The sequence below is a fragment of the Heptranchias perlo genome, chromosome 41, assembly GCF_035084215.1.
Source record: "Heptranchias perlo isolate sHepPer1 chromosome 41, sHepPer1.hap1, whole genome shotgun sequence".
Classification (NCBI taxonomy): domain Eukaryota; kingdom Metazoa; phylum Chordata; class Chondrichthyes; order Hexanchiformes; family Hexanchidae; genus Heptranchias; species Heptranchias perlo.
In genome coordinates, this window is record NC_090365.1 from 4,508,604 (window position 1) to 4,527,076 (window position 18,473).

Sequence of the window (18,473 nt, forward strand, 5' to 3'; positions counted from 1 at the left end):
TTAGTCAAATTTAAAGTTCACACCCTCGTGTTTAAATCCCTTCATGGCCTCACTCCTCCCTATCTCTGCAACCACCTCCAGAGCTAAAACCCCTCCCCCACAAACTTTCCATTCGTCTGACTGTGTCCCCCCTTCCATTGGCGGATTAAATGCACTATATAAATGCAAGTTATTGTTGCTGTTATGGTGTGTGAATATCTGAGATTGTTTTAAATTTCATAGATGAAAATATTTTACTTCATTGTTTATAACCACTTTTTCATAGCATACAGATTCTGCAATGCCCAATGTAACGCTGGATTTCTTTTGAACATGCTCATCAAAGAGATGTTAACTGCCTGAAATAATTATTGGTGTCTTGAAGCTTTTAAACTGAACTCGTTGAAACAGTTCGGCCTTTATCGCATTCTGCAGTGCCTGCAAATTCCACTGATATTTGAGGGAATGGGAGGTGGGGTGCGGTTTGCAGACCTGATACGTCTCACGTGTTTCCAGCAACAGTCAATTGGAAAGAGTGACTTCTTTCTGTGTGTCAAAAATAAACCAGTACCATTAAGGGTGACAGCCTTGTTATTCTTTTTTTTTCTTTTTTTTTTAAAATAAGTGAAACTCACCAGCTGTGGATTTTTATTTTATGTGGAATAAATGATTAATATTCTCCAAACAGTGGGATTAATTTAAGTGCAAACTGCATACACATACATTTAAGGCCTTCCGGGACTGGTGGACACCGCAGGGACTGGAGGGAATACAACAACAACAATTTGCATTTATATAGCGCCTTTAACGTAGTAAAATATCCCAAGGAGCTTCACAGGAGCATTATCAAACAAACAAAGAGGTAGGTTTTAAGGAGCATCTTAAAGGAGGAGAGGTGGAGAGGATTGGGGAAGGAATTCCAGCACTTAGGGCCTGTGCACTTAAGGCACGGCCGCCAATGATGGGGCGAAGGAAATCGGGGATGCACACAAGGCAGGAATTGGAGGAGCGCAGAGATCTCTGAGTGTCGTAGGGCTGGAGGAGGTTACAGAGACAGGGAGGGGCGAGGCCACGGAGTGATTTGAAAATAAAGACAATAGACACTAGGTGTAATATTATTATTTAATTTTAAAAGGGGGCACTTTTGTTTGATGACAGTGGGGCAACCCAGTGCCTCCTTATGGATTTATTAAGGAAAGGCAACATACATATCTTTTGTTTCTTTACTTGTCCCATTACCACCTTCCTTACTTTGCACCAATCATCCCTTTTGCCATTTAATCACTCTTGCCCTCTACCCCATCATAGATCTTCCCCCCTTCCCTGGCTCTGTAGTTGCTTAAAAACTTTAACTCTTTTAACATCTTCCAGTTCTAGACGAAAGGTCTTCGACCTGAAAGGTTAGCTCTGTTTCTTTCTCTCCAGCGACTTCCTGCTTCTATTGTTAATACACTGGGCTGGGGGGGGTGAGACACGTGGTCTGATTGAGCGAGGGGGGGCGGGGCAAAGGGAAAGGGGCGGGAGGGACGTTGGCTTGACGTCATAACGTAGCCCGTGCAGCCGAGGCTTGGAAACCCCGTTCCACTGCAGCGTGACGTTGGCGTCAAATGATTATAGGAGAGAGAGAGAGAAAAAAACCCCCGGAGAAGACGAAGGAGCGGCAGCGGGCTGTGAGCGGGACACCGGAGGCACTCGGAGAGAGCTGAGCGAGAAAAGGGGACAGCGGGTGAGCGAGGCCGAAACACTCAACGTGCGAACGGCAGCCGTTCGCCCGGGGGGGGGGAAACATGGCCGAGATGTTGGGCGGCGGTGCCGCTTGTCGTCGTCGTCGTCTCGGGGCTGGGGAGGCGGCTCGGCGTAGGCCCGATGGGGGAGGGGCGCAAGCTGCTCCTCTCTTGCACTATTTCATCGTTTTTAACAGTTCGTTTTTCTGGAATCTTCTCACTGTGCACGAGCAGCTTTTGTACTTTTTTTTTAAAATTCCCCTCCTGATGATGATGGTGGTTTTTAAAAAATTTAATATATGTAATAAATTGGGCGATTTTTCAGATTTGATTATGTTAAAAAGATAGTTCTTAAAATATTTTTTTAAAGATTAGGGAAAGTGGATTTGAGGTCGTTGATATGTATTTATTAAACCTCTTTATTTAGTGGTGATTGTAGAAAAAATAATGTTTATTTGGAATTGACTGCCCAGTTTATTCACTGTGCTATTAGAAACCCAAATCTCATATCAGATTTTTACAATCAAGGGTTGTTTAACAGTAAGTTAAATACTGATAGATTGTTTCCATTGGTTTGGTGAGCTGGCAACAAGAAGACACACATTTCGAGATAATTACAAAAAGCATTAAAGGGGAGGTTAGAAAAAATGTTTACAACTGGGTGCAAGAAAATCCAGTTAGTGAAGAGGGAATGGGGAAGAGTGTGGGGTTAAGAGGGTGGTTAGAAGTGTGACATTCTCTGCCACAGACTGTTGAAGCAGTGTCTATAAATTCTTTTAGAAGGAAATTAGATAGTTGCTATTTTTAATTTCAGAATTTGGGCTGAATCATTCTGTTTTCATGTTTTCTCTTCCATTACTTTAGAAAAGGCTGGGAAAAAACTGGTTACCAAGGTGCTGAATCAGGATGGAAACAGATTTTCAATTAATGCGTGTGTTAAAAGTACCACTAAATTGAAGTGCAGGACCTGCTGTTTTAAAATCTGTGATAGCAGGAAACTTAGGTGACTTAGAATTGCTTAACTGAGGTGTCCTTTTTTTGGGTATAACATTGGGATTAACTTTTCAGCCTAGTTCTAGAGCTGAAACCAGGAAAAAAATGGATCCCTGATAGTCCAAATCATTGACCCAGTTGTTAACACCATAAAGATATAAAAATCTTGGAACAGTTATCAGAATGTTTACATTTAATAACTTGCTGACCTTTTGTGGCATTGCTCATGGGTAATCTGTCATCAGGAGCACTGTTGTAATGTTAGCAGCTATTCTGGCCTGTCTCTTTAAGGTGCTCCTTAAAGGAATACACTGCTTGGGTGTGCTCTCTGTGAAAACTCTGAGCCTAATTGCTGGAAATTACTGATTAACAGCTTGTTATCTGAAGATTTGAAAAAACTGCAGGAAGTAACTAGATTTTATTAATGTATAATGTGTAGGCTCACATAATTTTAGAAACAGAAGATAAATACTTGCATTAATATTGCACTTTATTGCATTTAACATTCAAAGCACTTCAGACAATAACTAGTTACTTATGTAGGAATTATGTAATCTGACATTGTGGTTCCAATGCAGTCATATATATTTGTAATAGGTGATGCGGCACTGGAAGGACGGAGTAGTTCTATTTTACTGCTATTGTTAAATGAAGATAAATTGTAATCGGGCAAGTCGCCAACCTGACTTCATAAGTAGGTTCATTATTAGTCATCTCCCTATAACCTGATAGGCCAGGTTGCACAACTTGTGGGGTTCTTTTTTGAAATGGTCTCGATTAGACTGGTGACCATATGCCTTTATTTCTGGTGGGTTATGAGACATTTCCAGTCTGTCTGAAATTCATGGTTTTAACACTGCAACTTTATTGCAATATTCTCAGTTTCAGACTATATAAAATCGTTTCAAAATGAATGGTTGCCGTGTATTCATTGGTCGCCTGAGCCCTCAGGTGAGAGAACGCGATGTGGAAAAGTTCTTCAAAGGTTATGGACGTATTCGTGAAATTGACCTGAAGAGAGGCTTTGGGTTTGTGGTGAGTATTTTGCCATTTGTTTGAGATTGTTTTTGTTTTCAGGGAATTGCGCAGCTCCTCTGGATTTGATCGAGTGTGATTTGATGTCTTGAAGTTGTTCAAAAAAAAAAGTGGAATTCATATTTTGGAACTCGAATGTGCAGTATTGAATTTAAGGTTACCATAGCACTGCTGTGAAACTTCTTGCTAGGCCTGAGTGGATGTACCCTCCAATTTTATATATAATTTTAAAATTAATTCTGATTCAGGTAGTGATACACCCTGACAGCCTGGCTGAGATTGGGAACTCACTATTTGGAAAACAGCTGATGTAAATTCATCTTGCCATGTTAAAATCCTCATTCACAAGTAGATTTTGTTCTCCTAAATATAACTAGCGGATTCACAAGTGAATTTGAGATAGAGTATTTGTTACCCCAATAAACGTTAAGTAGTGTAATGGAGGTAACTTTTTGTTTTACACTTTTTTAACTCCATGTGTTTACACTCAAATAATTGAACTTTTTATTCCCTTTATTACTCCTTGAAAAGAAATGCTTCTGTTGCCACGGCATTTGTGGCTGGTCCAGTTAGGTTTCTGATTGGGGGACTCGGCAATGGTGATGTCAAGGGGAGATGGTTAGCTGCTCTCTTATTGCAGATGGTCATTGTCTGCCAATTTGTGGCACAAATGTTACTTGTCTCTTACCAGCCCAAGCCTGGACGTTGCCCAGGTCAACCAGGCAATGGGCACGGACTGCTTCAAAATCTGAAGAATTGCGAATGGGTCTTGCAGTGAGAGTAGGTGTTTCGCACCCAATGGGGCGATTGATTCAGCCAGCTCCTGAGCAAGTAAAGTGAGACAAGGTTGATTTCCATTGGTGTATTTGCATGACGTGGCAGAGTTTGTTCTCTGTTTGAATGCCACTAAAGTTGATGTATTGTATCCAGCATGTTGAACTAACGACGCAAGCCTTAAAACATACTGACAAATTTCATTATACAACCAGACCATTCTTTTGTTGACTTTTGGTCCAAACTCTCAGCCCAAATATACAAAGTAATCAATCTAAACAGGGATAACTATGTGGGGTACATCCTATTTGTTTTAGTAGGCGTCACTCCGTTGCTTAATCCATTAAGTTTCATAATGGCTGCTTTTGCTTTTGTAACACAGGTGGGAGGTATTGTACTACGTGTTTTGTTTTACGGTAAAGGGAAAGAAAGAGAGAATTTTCATCAATATAACAGCATATTGTATCCCAGTGTGTCTCAACTCACCACACCCAATGAATTACTGTTGAAGTGTAGTCACTGTATGTAGGCAAGAGTGGGACCTTAATTATCCATAAAACCTGCATGGGATTTGGCCTAATTTTGCACGAACCAGCTAAAATACAATTGAGTTTTTGAAATTCTCTTGCAAAAGCTGGGCTCTTAGTATAGCAGAATATGTAGTTATCTGATGCCCATGAATTGTTAGAATCTTAACTGTGCAGCTGAGTTTTAGCTTTGGGTCAGAACCCCAGTAAATCAGTTTTCCAGCACTTTTATGAGGGTTATCACTTACAAAATGGAAACAAATTGAGTCTTGCTTACAGTAATCGGAACCTTTAATAACCTACAGTCAGACTAAATATGGGGACTCTTGACTATCTCAAGGCCTGTGAATTTGAATTGCAAATAAGGTAGGATTGCTATGGCTTGTAGGGGGGTGGAGGCACATGTGATCCATGGGCTGCAGCTTGGACACACAAGCTGTGGGCCATAATAACATCTCAGTTGTGGTACTGATGAGCTGCACCAGATCTAGCAATTTTAGTACAGTTGTGATATTACATCTATGTGATGTAGACGATTGCCCAGGTATGTTCAATCCTCTTTTTAAAAAAAAAACTGGGTAAATGAAACTGGGCAGTGTCCTAGGCCCAACCATCTTCAGCTGCTTCATCAATGACCTTCCCTCCATCATAAGGTCAGAAATGGGGATGTTCGCTGATGACTGCAGTGTTCAGTTCCATTCGCAAACCCTCAGATAATGAAGCAGTCCGAGCCTGCATGCAGCAAGACCTGGACAACATCCAGGCTTGGGCTGATAAGTGGCAAGTAACATTCGTGCCAGATAAGTGCCAGGCAATGACCATCTCCAACAAGAGAGAGTCTAACCACCTCCCCTTGACATTCAACGGCATTACCATCGCCGAATCCCCCACCATCAACATCCTGGGGGTCACCATTGACCAGAAACTTAACTGGACCAGCCATATAAATACTGTGGCTACGAGAGCAGGTCAGAGGCTGGGTATTCTGCGGCGAGTGACTCACCACCTGACTCCCCAAAGCCTTTCCACCATCTACAAGGCACAAGTCAGGAGTGTGATGGAATACTCTCCACTTGCCTGGATGAGTGCAGCTCCAACAACACTCAAGAAGCTCGACACCATCCAAGATAAAGCAGCCCGCTTGATTGGCACCCCATCCACCACCCTAAACATTCACTCCCTTCACCACCGGCGCACTGTGGCTGCAGTGTGCACCATCCACAGGATGCACTGCAGCAACTCGCCAAGGCTTCTTCGACAGCACCTCCCAAACCCGCGACCTCTACCACCTAGACGGACAAGGGCAGCAGGCACATGGGAACAACAACACCTGCACGTTCCCCTCCAAGTCACACACCATCCCCACTTGGAAATATATCGCCGTTCCTTCATTGTCGCTGGGTCAAAATCCTGGAACTCCCTTCCTAACAGCACTGTGGGAGAACCGTCACCACACGGACTGCAGCGGTTCAAGAAGGCGGCTCACCACCACCTTCTCGAGGGCAATTAGGGATGGGCAATAAATGCCGGCCTTGCCAGCGACGCCCACATCCCGTGAACGAATAAAAAAAACCCAGACAATTGCTGCCCTATTGGCCTCCTGCCAATTAATAGCAAAGTGATGGAAGGGGTCATCAGTGAAATCAAGTGACCTTTATTCACCATTAACCTGCCCACCGTACTCAGTTTGGGTCCTACCAGACCTCATCACAGCTTGGACCCAGCCATGGATGCCAGAACTGAGTGCTTCTCTTTCTCTTCCCCCCCGCTTCCCTGGTAGTGAAATTTACATTAAAAACTTCATTTAAGGGAGCAGTATAGTCTATTGGACCGTGGAATCTCTGCTATTGTGATGCAAACAATCTAATTAAAAATATATAATTGCATTTTCCTCTGTTACCCCACCAAAGCCACAATTTAAAACATGATTGCAGCTGCATGTTCTCCTGTGGCCTGACCCCATTTTCCTGTGTAGTACAGTAGCTGATGTGGCTACCATTTCAGCTAATCTAGAAAAAAGGTGGGTCTGATTTGGTTAATGATGCACCAGAGAAACTATTGCAAAAAGTACTTTACGGGTACATTGTTTTCTGCAGTAAAATGATGATTTATTCCAAAATGCAGTGCCCATTGCTGTTCCTGAATTAACAACATTTTTCTGACTTGTTCTCTGGATACGGGTGTTGCTGGCAAGGTTGCATTTATTGCTCATCTCATTGCCATGCGAAGATAATGGCTGGCTAGGCCAATTGAGACATTAAAAGCCAACCACGTTTGCGGGGGTGGAGTTATGTAGGACTAGCACATTTTCCATGAAGGATGTTGCTGAACAGGTTGAGTTTTTACAACAATCCAGCAGCTTTTGTGGTTGTTATTTTTCCTGTTGCCCACCTACAAATTACCTGATTTTAACTTTCAATTCCATAAATTGCCATGGTGGAACTTGAACTCATGCCCTCTTGAGTTGCTAGTCCAGTACAAAAGCCATTCATTTTGTGAAAGTGTTGCAAAATATATGTAATCCTTAAATAAACTGGGCTCTTGACATTCTTGTTTAGGAATTTGATGATCCCCGGGACGCAGATGATGCAGTTTATGAGCTCAATGGGAAAGAACTGTTCCGGGAGAGGTAAGACTTTAACAGTCAGCAGAATAATCTGAGTCCTCTAGTTAAGTCATCAACTTTATCCAGTAACTTTCCAAGACAAGTATATTTTACTAGAACTGGGAGACACCCCCTTAAGGGGCAGTGCAACAAAGGTTCACTGGATTGATTCCTGGGCTGAGGATTGTCCTATGAGGAGAGATTGAGTAGAATGGGCCTATACTCTCTGGAATTTAGAAGAATGAGAGGTGATCTCATTGATACATGTAAGATTCTTAGAGGGCTGTTTCCCCTGGCTGGAGAGTCTAGAACTAGGTGGTCATGGTTTCAAGATTAGGGGTCGGCCATTTAGGACCGAGATGAGGAAAAATGTCTTCACTCAAAGGGTTGTGAATCTTTGGAATTCTTTACCCCAGAGGGCTGTGGATGCTCAGTCGTTGAATATCTTCAAGGCTGAGACTGATAGATTTTTGGACACTAAGGGAATCAAGGGATAGGGTGGGAAAGTGGAGTTGAGGTAGAAGATCAGCCATGATCTTATTGAATGGCGGAGTAGGCTCGAGGGCCAAATGGCCTACTCCTCCTATTTCTTATGTACTTAAATATCTGCCACTTAAAAGTGCAATATCTCACTTGCTGGTAGTAGCTTGCACTTTAATGGACTTAAAAATATTACATACATACACACACCAAACTAAAGGTTAATGGACAACGTTATAACACTAAGCCATATTAACCAGAAAGTGTTGGGTTTGATTCCCAATTAGCTGGAGCTGTAATAAGGCTAGAGTGGGGAGAAATCTGCCAGAGTTTATAACCTTGATTGTTATCTAGTAAATCCTGCTAGCGAGCATGTATGGACATCTGGTGAGGCCAAGATTGGAATGGGATAAGAAGTCTATGGCGGGAGAGGGGGGTGGGGAAAGCATATTGAATCTAGTTGGTGAGAATTCCATAAGTCCCATATGGACCCTTCAGAGCTGTGCTGAATTTTACCAAACTGTTTAGTTTCAGATTCATGTTTATAGATAGGGTTTCACATGTAAATATTAGTAGATTTCAAATTGCTAAATGTTGGGCTACATTGTAATGGATTAGACGTAAATGGGATAAAGAGTTCTTTCATTATAACTATAACTTATGGAAAATATGCCTGCAATTTTTTAAGTCTAATTCTGAAACCAGTGGAGAATGTATACATGAATTCTGTTATCAACTGGGAATTTACTAAAGCGAAACAGGGTTTGTGAAATTTTCACAAGGATTGTGCTTGGTAAAGCACACATACTGCACAATTCAAGGTTACGTTGCAACTAATGTATGTAGCATTTCTGGTTTCAATTAATTGATTTTTAAACTTCTCTAGGATTACTGTGGAGCTTGCAAAGGCCCCACCTCGGAGAGGAGGGGGCAGGTTTGGTGGAAGATTTAACTATTATCGCCCCAGAAGTGAACGAAGCAGTGGACTAAGGTAAACAAAATGGACTGGGGGAGAAGTGAACTTAACGACAGTATTATTTAATAACAGAAAATACTGAAATTACATAGCGAGTCCATCTGAATACAGGGTTAAAGGGTGTGGTGTCCAAATTTGCAGACAGTACTAAAATAGGGCATCCCCATCCAAGCACTAGCCTCCTATTGGTACACGGCCAACGGGGTGGTTCCCACCCCTGGCGTCTACCTGCCTTCCCGGTCCACAGGAGACTTCTCTCTGCCAGATTTTCCATGCTTCCCTCGCTTTCTGCTGTAACCATTTGCACCTCCTCTGGACCTATCTTGTTTTTGTACATATCTCATTACCCCCTTTTTGCCTTGCGCCATCATCCCTCTTGTCATTTAATCACTCCTGCCCTCCACCTTTTTTTTCTGCCCATTTTTTTCCCTGGCTCTGTACTTGTTTACAAGCTGTTCATCTCTAACATCTTCCAGTTCTGATGAATCGATCTGAAACGTCGACTCTGTTTCTTTCTCTACAGATGCTGCCTGACCGTGGAGTGCTTCCCAGCATTTTCTGTTTATAGATGACAATAGTGGAAATAATATTGCATTATTTTGCCCCTCCCCACAAACTCCAGAAGGTACAGAGGCCAGCAAGCTTTTGGTAACTTGCCTAACTGGCCATTCTTCAGGTTTGAGCTTAGAAAGTGAGTGAGTTTTTGACTGCAGTGTTGCAGCTGAGCTATATTTTGTCTTCACCATACACCTAGCCTCCAGCAGCGTGATCCGGAGTCCTGGCTGTCCTTTTTCCCCCAACCCAGAGTCTTGAGGCAAAGTCTAGTGCCCCTAATGTCACTCCAATGGAGGTAGCTGATGCAATACAGACCAGGAAGCAAACCTGCAAAACTTCTGTGTTCAGTATCTATTACCTTTGACTTCCTACATCATTGGAAGAAATCATTGTACATTAATACTGGAGAGGCACCTAGCACTGCATGGGCATTTTTGCTGCTTTCGAGTAACACACTACTTTTCTGAAATTTCAGATATGGACCTCCTGTTCGAACTGACTACCGTCTAATTGTGAAGAATCTCTCTTCCCGTGTTAGCTGGCAGGTGGGTGCAGATATTCAAATATAAGAACTCTACGTGAATTTAGCAAACTAAAGTTGTTAAATCTTAATTTGTTCTTGGATATATGTGCTTAAAAACAAAAGGGTCATAACTTCATAAATATAACCCACAGCCTGCTTTAACCTGCACCTGAAATATGTCTGTGTATAAATATTATAGGAATTGAAGTAGGTCCATTGAGACTGCTCTGGCATTTTGTTAGCAGTGGGAGCTCTTATCATTTTTAACCCCAATTTCCTGCCTTTTGCTTCCCAAGCAAGTATCTCTCTCCCGTTTAAACTCTTCAGTGGACCTTGTATCTGTGGCTTCTGGGTTAAGTGTGTTCTGTGTTATCTCAACCCATTGTGTGGACAATTTTCCTGGATCTTTAGGACAGTATTTCTCTGTGATGTGCACCAACGGAAGATGAGTGATTTGCTCCAAGGTCTTTGCCGATGCTGTCCTTGATCAAGTGGCTAATGAGATGCCTGTCAGGCATAAAAATTTTTTTTCCCTCGCTCCCCAAAATGGTGGAGCTCGGATCTCAGCCCAACACCTCCCTGCAGTTGGGTACTGATAATAGCTGATTAGTGTAAATCTACCTTGCTGGTTTGTGACACGATGCATTAAAGCACCATTATTCTGCACCACCCATACTAATCCATTGCATAACTGTGCCCATATCCCCAGTGCATTCTAGCACACAGACGTCCATTGTTGCAATCAGTTATTCAAAAATTTTTGACCTCTTCCTGTCTCCCAGTAGATGTCTGGTATATTATACATGTTGAGATTGGGAATTTGATGTGAGGAAATCCTGAACTTGCCATGATACACCAAGGTTGCAAAATAAGTTTCCAGTGAGGGTGGCTTATCCATAGAACCCATTGCTTTCCATTCCCCCTCTCCTCTCTTTCCCAGGCCTCCCAATCATAACATCTAACTGCTTCTTGAATTACTCCAGAATTTTTGCCTCTTACCTCAGCCGGAAGATCATTCCAGGGATTAGTCACTGTGTGAGGAAGTGCTTCCTGACATCAGTTCTGTGCTGGGTGCTCTGCCACTAGACCTCGTCCATCCTTGCTCTTGCTGTCATGTCTGTTAACTGCCAGGTGGTCAGTCCAGTTACAAAAAATAGCACATAGATAATGTCCACAAGGAATGCTGCATGATTTGTTTTTTTGGGTTATTTTTGTGAAAATATGATCTAGGCCGGCACATCTGATTTAATTAGTACTTTTATGATGAAATCTAATGGTATTCTGCACAAAAATGTAAAATGAATAGCCATTAAATTTCTGATTTTAAATTTTAATGGTAACTCTAACTCCAATTTAACTCCTAATTACTGTGATTAATGTAGACAGTTTATATATGCATCTGCTGGCTTAATATTGTTTGATTGGAAATTAATGACCATTTGACTAAATTTGAAAACCTTTGTTTAGCAGCTTGTCGTGAGGTCATTCGCATTTTGACCAGGAGTTCCCTTTTCTCGTGTTGTCGCGTCCTGTATCTGGAAAAGGTCCCGTGTTGACTAATTTGCCAGTCGGCTCCCACGATTATTCAGGCAGCTGGACGCGGGTTCTGGGTTGTACTGATCCTAGGGTCACAGATGGCGTCGACACCTGTCGCATCCCCAGTCCTGGTGTAAGAAAAAAAAAACCGTGTCGATCTCGCTCGGAGGCTTGACAGGAGATTGACTTGTAAGGTGGCCAAGCCTTCACACAACCCATGATTATTGGTGGCACTTTACCCAGGGTGGCAGGCACATTCGGTGCCACTGAGGGAGGGCCATATCCCAAGAAGCTGTATCGAAAGGGTATTGTATTGAGTGGGTGCACCCTTTGCTTAGATGCATCATGTAGGGCATGGATGGTTGCCTAAAATTGTAATTGGCTGGGTAACCCAGGGCTAATTTAAATTGTAATTTTGATATTTTTAACGTGTGGAATAGGGATGTCATGATATTGTACACAATATTACAAGGTTTTTTTCCCTCCAGGGGTCATCAGTTGCTGTGGTCCCATTGCTCACTGGGATCCGCACATATTCTTCACTGGTTCAGTGGCTGCATGGATTGAGGCAAAAGATGGAAAATGTTTATAGAACTATTTGTGAAGCAAATAACATGAATGAAAATGGCGACCGGGGCTAAGAGGGAAAGTAGAGGTTCCCTTCTCCTGCCCCCGAGACAATACAAGAGGCTAAATGAGAAAAGGGCATTGGAAAAATACTCCTAGTGATCAAGACAGCAATAATAAGAGCAGTGTACTACAAACAAGACGGTAGATTTCTTTGCAGACCGCTACTCTTTTGAAAAAGTCATAGAAACGATCTTGACTCCCTGTGGCTGGTGAATTTTCGTAAGTGATTAGAGCTGTCACCAACCAAGTTATTTTCCTCACTTGGTTGATTGTGAATCAAAAGAAGCCCCGATGACTTGAGACGGCTGATGTACTGAAGATCAGTTTTGAATTTTGGTCAGACTATTACTAGAGCTTTGAAACGCTGACTTTTAACCTGGAAAGATTGCCTTAATTGTCTGTGGCATTTCATAATGTGTTAATTATGCCTGATAACGAGAATTTTTGGCATATCTTTCTTTGTGCCTTGGAAAATGGCAGTTTTCGATCTGGTGTTTTGTCACCAGGTGCCACTTGTTCAGAGATGGAATGGTAGAGCCGCTGCTTTGGGTTGTACCATAAGCGGTCAACACTTTATCTGCAGCTGCTCTCACACCTTGCTGTAATTCACTTAGTCAAAACAAAGCCATAGCATGACATCCCAATTCTGAGACTATTGTAACTGATATTACTGTGCAGTGTGTTAGGTTTCTGTCTGAACTGCATTTTAAAGGTTTTTCCTGTTTGTAGGATCTAAAGGACATCATGCGACAGGCTGGTGAAGTGACCTTCACCGATGCTCACAGAGTCCACAATAATGAAGGGTAAGAGAGAACAGCAAAAGTAATTGGGAGAGAACACAGTGGTGACTGTCCATTTGTGACATTTAGTTACCTCACCTGTGCATTTCCCATTTTAATTATGAACATGGAATCCTGACTGGTCGTAACGAGCATCTTGATGGGCACCATATTAATCAGTTAATTGGAAAATCATACTGGGCACATTAATGGAGAATTAGTAATAATAACTGAAAAACATCCAGAGGTGCTTCTTGGAGACACATTTTTTAAAAAAAGGTGTTGTCAAAGGTGGAGATGTTAGGCAGGGTGACCAAAAGCTTTGTCAAAAAAGTGGATTTTAAGGAGGGTCTTAAAGGAGTAGAGGGAGTTGGGAGGGAATTCTACAAGTCTTTGTTCACTTTTCTTCCTTACCAGGGAGGTATTGGAATAGTCGAGTCTGGAGGCAACAAGGGCACAGTTTCAGCAGAAGAGGGGCTGAAGTAAGGATGGAGGTGGGAGTGAATGGTCTCTGATGAAGATTTGGGGTTGGAAGCTCAGCTCGAGGCCTAATAGGACACCATAATCTCGAACATTCCGGTTCAGCCTGAGACAGTGGCCAGGGAGGAGGATGGAATCGGACACTGGCCGAAGGCAATGACTTTGGTCATCCCAATGTTTAACTGGAGGAAATTACGGCTTATCCAAGACTGGATGTCGGTCAAGTAGTCTGACAACACTGGTGGTGGTGAGGTAGATTTGGGTGGTGTCAGTGTACATATGGAAGCTCATCATGGGCCTGGATGAAGGCTAGGGGCCAGTGATTAAATCCTTGGACTCTGGAGGTAACAGGATGGGAAGAGAAGCCATTACTGGAAATGCTTTGGCCACTGAGGTCATTTGTGACTTAGGTTAGGGCTGTTTCGTGCAGTGGAAGGACGGAAACCTGACTGGAGATAATCATGCCTGGAGTAGTGGGAAGGATGAGCACAGATTTGGGGAGTGACAATAGGTTGAAGGGCTTTGGAGAAGAAAGGGAGGTTGGTGATGGGAAGGTGGTTTGTTCAATTTTAAGCTCTGGGGAGAAGGCTGTTCTTTTGCTCAATTTACTCCTCCCCTGAAAGTGCTGGCTGTTACTGGGATACGGTTGTGCTGGGATCAGCAGCCCTCTGACAAGCTCACCAAGTGGCTGCTGTTATGTGTCAGCAGGCTGATGTTTGCCCTATAAACACTTAGCATCCCTCCTGGTAATAGGAAAAACCGTCATTAGTAGCAGACGATCCTCCAATTTGGATCTTCTGCAAAGTTAGATGATTATTCAAAATTAACACGATTCTAGAATATTCTGGGGCTGCTTAGTCTGATTAGTTTCTGAAGCTTTTTTTGTAATGTTTGTGTTGTCACCAGGGTCAGCTTTAAAACTGGAACGAGATCCAGCAATACAATTCGAGAAGTTGAGGGTCATTTTCACCCTCCCCGCCTAGGCAGTAACCTGTCAGTGGATCACTCACCTGATTTCCAATCCATTATTTTCAATACACCGAAAATAGGGCGGTTTCTACAAGAGGCGGCAAAGTTGAAAATTACTCGTCTTTGAGCGTAGAATGTATGGAGAGAGTATTCTGAACTGTGTGGTGGGAACAGATTTGAGATTAGTTAAGAGTGTCACAACATTAAACTGCCTTAAGTATGACCTTCATAACATTGGTGCCAAGTGCTAAAAATGTATTTGTGATTTTGCTATAATTAGTGGATGTGGGAATTTTTCTCTCTGCCTCCCTCCAGCCCTTAGTGACAACGCTGCCCTTTCACAGGTCTGCAAAATTATTTGCATTATTTCTGCCCCATCCTGACTTTTTTTTTTCCATTACAGTATTGTGGAGTTTGCTTCTTACAGCGATTTGAAAAATGCAATTGATAAACTGGATGGAAAAGAAATCAGTGGGCGGCGGGTCCAGCTGATTGAGGAGCCACGGCGTCACAGGTAACAATCAGCTGGGCACTGGGGAATTCTATTCTAATTTGGGGCGGCACACGAAGGAAATTTGTAAATCAGTGAAATGTCGATTCAGACTCTCAGCTTGGCCTGGTTTGTGTTTCTAAAATGGATGTTATCTTTTTTATTAAAAAAAGACTCGTGTTTGGGGTGAGGGGGAAAATCTGAGTGACAATCCCCTAAGGGTGCATGAATTCCCTCATAGTTCTGAAAGTTTAATGTGTGCAATAGAAAGAGCCCACACATGGAGCAGACTGAGCTTCGTCTGTTCCTAGTGCCTTTTTATTCTCCATAACGAAGTTGATATATTTTGCTGATCGATTGTTTAAGATGCCAGGTAGCACTGCTCAGCTGTCCAATAATAGTCACCAAGCAGCTGAGCAACACTCTGCTCATGGGGCTGCTTTGGGACCAACTCGTGAAAAATAAAGACTCTTAAAAGCATAGATGTTTACAGCACATGAGGTCATTCAGACCATTGTGTCTGTGCCAGCTCTTTGCTTGAGCAATCCAAGCTAATTCCGCTGCCCTGTTCTCTCCCCATAGCCCTGTATCTTCCTCTGCTTCAAATATTTTATTTACTCTTCCCATTGAAAAGTTCAATAATGCCTCAATTACTCCCTGTAGCAAGACATTCTGTGCTCTTAGCTGTTTGCCTTTCAGTTTAGGAGCTGAGTGGCTGATTTATCAGCAATTTAAACTGTCTGAGCGGTAGTTCAGATACGAAATCTGATTTTGGTCTTGGTTATTTTCAGAAACTAACTTTTTACTGTTGTCTCTACAAAATGATCAGTGTAACCATCTTGTACTGATCACTCCAAGCGGCTGGGATAGTACAGTCTTCATTGCAGTGTGATTTGGGCATTTAATGAGAAATCTTTGCACCAACATGATCATTACAAGCAGATTCTACTATTCATGACATACGGAGACTGGGGAATAGGGAAGGATAATTGGGAGATGGGGTTGTACCCTGTAAAAGTTCCACACGCCTTACATTATGTCCTGACTGGTGTCTCCTTGTTATAAATTCTGCTGCCTGACATGGGTATTTTTCTGTAGATGTGACATGGGATAATTCAAGGGTAGGTATGTAAATAACCACTGCATGGGGGGGAAAAACTCTTGAATAGTTTATGTAGGGAGGTTTTTGTTTACCTTCCTCCTTTGCCGTTCCAGATCTTGGACCAGATCTCGTTCTAGAAGCTCTTCAAGATCCCGCGGCTACAAAGGTTCCAGAAGCGCGTCGAGATCCGCGAGCCGTTCGCTGAGCCGGAGCAGGTCTCGCTCTCGCAGCCGGTCGCCAGCTCGCGATACAAAGCGGCAGAGAAATGTGTCTCGATCGCTAAGCCGCTCGCCGGAGGTCAAACGCCGCAGGAAGCCAACTGAGTCGAGATCGCGATCGAATTCTCCTGGTAAATCAGCCCGGTCCTGGTCCGGTTCTCGGGAGCAGTCTCCTGTCAACAGTGCAGAGTAAACACCGTGTTGTAGAAGTGTTTTTATAATTTGCTAAAGATTTTCTATGAAATGTTGGCCTCATTTTGAAAACTTTTTTTTCTGTCTGGTGCTGGGTTTGGGGTTTAAGTACTTGGGTTTTATTTCATGCAAACACTTTGAACCTTATGATCCCATTCAAATACCTAAACTAGACATCTAGTTTAAAGTAATGTACCTCCTAGAATAATTTGACAAGAAGACATGAGCATCGTTTGCCCAGTACATTCTGGTGGGGCCCACAAGACTAACAGTCTGAGGGCTTCAGTCACTCCACGTTGAAACAATGTTCCAGCATCGATTGAAAGTTTCCTCAACTGAGCAGTAGGAACCTCTAGAAAATTTGTACTGATTCCTAGCACTTGCATGAAGAACTTGGAATTTGTGCATAGGGGACTTGACACTTTTTTTTAAAAGGTCCAAATTTGATTGCGTACCCTTGTTACAGAACATTGAGGTTTGTAGTGCAGTGTCCCAACTAATTGTTGAGACTAGTCTAGAGTGTTTGAAGTATGATTCAAATGAAATGAGCCTGTTTAAAGAGAGTGCTTCTATTCATCAAGATAACTGCTGAAAACCAAAAGTATTTTAATTCCCAAACTAGCTGCATCTTAACCCGGATCAAGCCACTGTTTCACCAGCACAAACAGCATTTAAGCTTTGTACAAAATGGCTGAACTTGTTGCCCTTTCCACAAGCGGGCAGGCTAAAATATAGAAATGTTTTACTGGAAACTTTCAGGTTGGGTCAGTTCCTTTTTTGAGTTGGTACTGATTCAGGGACAATTTTTAAACTTTTTTTTCTCATTAGTTTGATTTGTGTTTAAGCAGTGGTTTAGTGCTGTTGGATTTTGTGCGACAGTAGTACACAGCTGCATCCTGCCTTTAGAGAACCCTGCTCTACTTGCACTTGGAATTTGCTTTTAATGTGAAGCCTTGGTGTGCGGTTGCAGAATATTGAGGCTTTCTCACCTGCTCTCCAAGTGGAGGGAGGCAGCATTGGATGAAGACCCCCCAAGGTGTTTTGGGAGGGAAGGCAGGCAAAATGTATATATAGTTTTTGGTTCACAAGTGTGTTAATAGTTCATGGTTTATTTGGTTCCTTTCACATTGTTTTAAAGTATATATAAATTTATATTTAACATGACCCATCCTCTAAGTAGTTGCTCAAGAACCAACCTGGAATGTTGCTCTGCATTGGAACTGAATTTGAAGGAACAAAAAACTTAACACCAATTTAGATGTTTGTACTCAACAATTTTATACAAAAACTATAAAGCCCAATGTTCCATGTACCTTTACTGTATCCTGCTAGTTTATAGTCTATTGTGTACTACATACAGGCTGTGTATCGCTATCATTCCTTGTAGCAAGAAATGGTACTGCATTAAAAAAAAATTAGTTAAAAGTGACCTTTTCAGAACTTGCTTGTTTATTTACTGAGGCATTTTTCACTGGGTGGAATTTGACAGATTATCAATCCAGGACTGAGGGCAGGGCCTACAGCACTAAAACTACCCCACATTGGCCGTCTGGGCCCCAGTTTTCAGCCCACCTGGTTGTGGGATTGTGTTGTCCTCTCTTGCTAGTCAGTTGATGATGATGGGGTGGGGGGGCGGGCGGGCAGGGAGAAGTGACGTGTACGTCTACAGGATGCACTGCAGCAAGTTATCAGACCAGTGACCTCCACCACCTAGAAAGCCAATGGCAGCAGGTGCACGGGAACACCATCACCTACAAGTTCCCCTCCCAGTCACACACCATCCCGACTTGGACATATATCGACCGTTCCTTCATTGTCGTTGGGTTAAAATCCTAGAGCGCCCTACCTAACAGCACTGTGGAAGCACCTTCACCACACGGACTGCAGCAGTTCAAGTAGGCAGCTC

General features: G+C 42.7%; 1 protein-coding gene across 1 annotated transcript; it reads left to right on the forward strand.

Annotated features, from left to right (window-relative positions):
- The first annotated feature begins 1,558 nt into the window (after positions 1–1,558).
- On the forward strand, positions 1,559–17,996 carry LOC137305970 (serine/arginine-rich splicing factor 5-like). The gene is made up of 8 exons (XM_067974948.1): positions 1,559–1,705; positions 3,579–3,731; positions 7,591–7,661; positions 9,004–9,108; positions 10,124–10,193; positions 13,067–13,140; positions 14,969–15,079; positions 16,271–17,996. The coding sequence occupies exons 2-8, from the start codon at positions 3,606–3,608 to the stop codon at positions 16,566–16,568; spliced, it is 855 nt and encodes a 284-aa protein (XP_067831049.1). The 5' UTR covers positions 1,559–1,705; positions 3,579–3,605; the 3' UTR covers positions 16,569–17,996.
- The last annotated feature ends 477 nt before the right edge of the window (positions 17,997–18,473 follow it).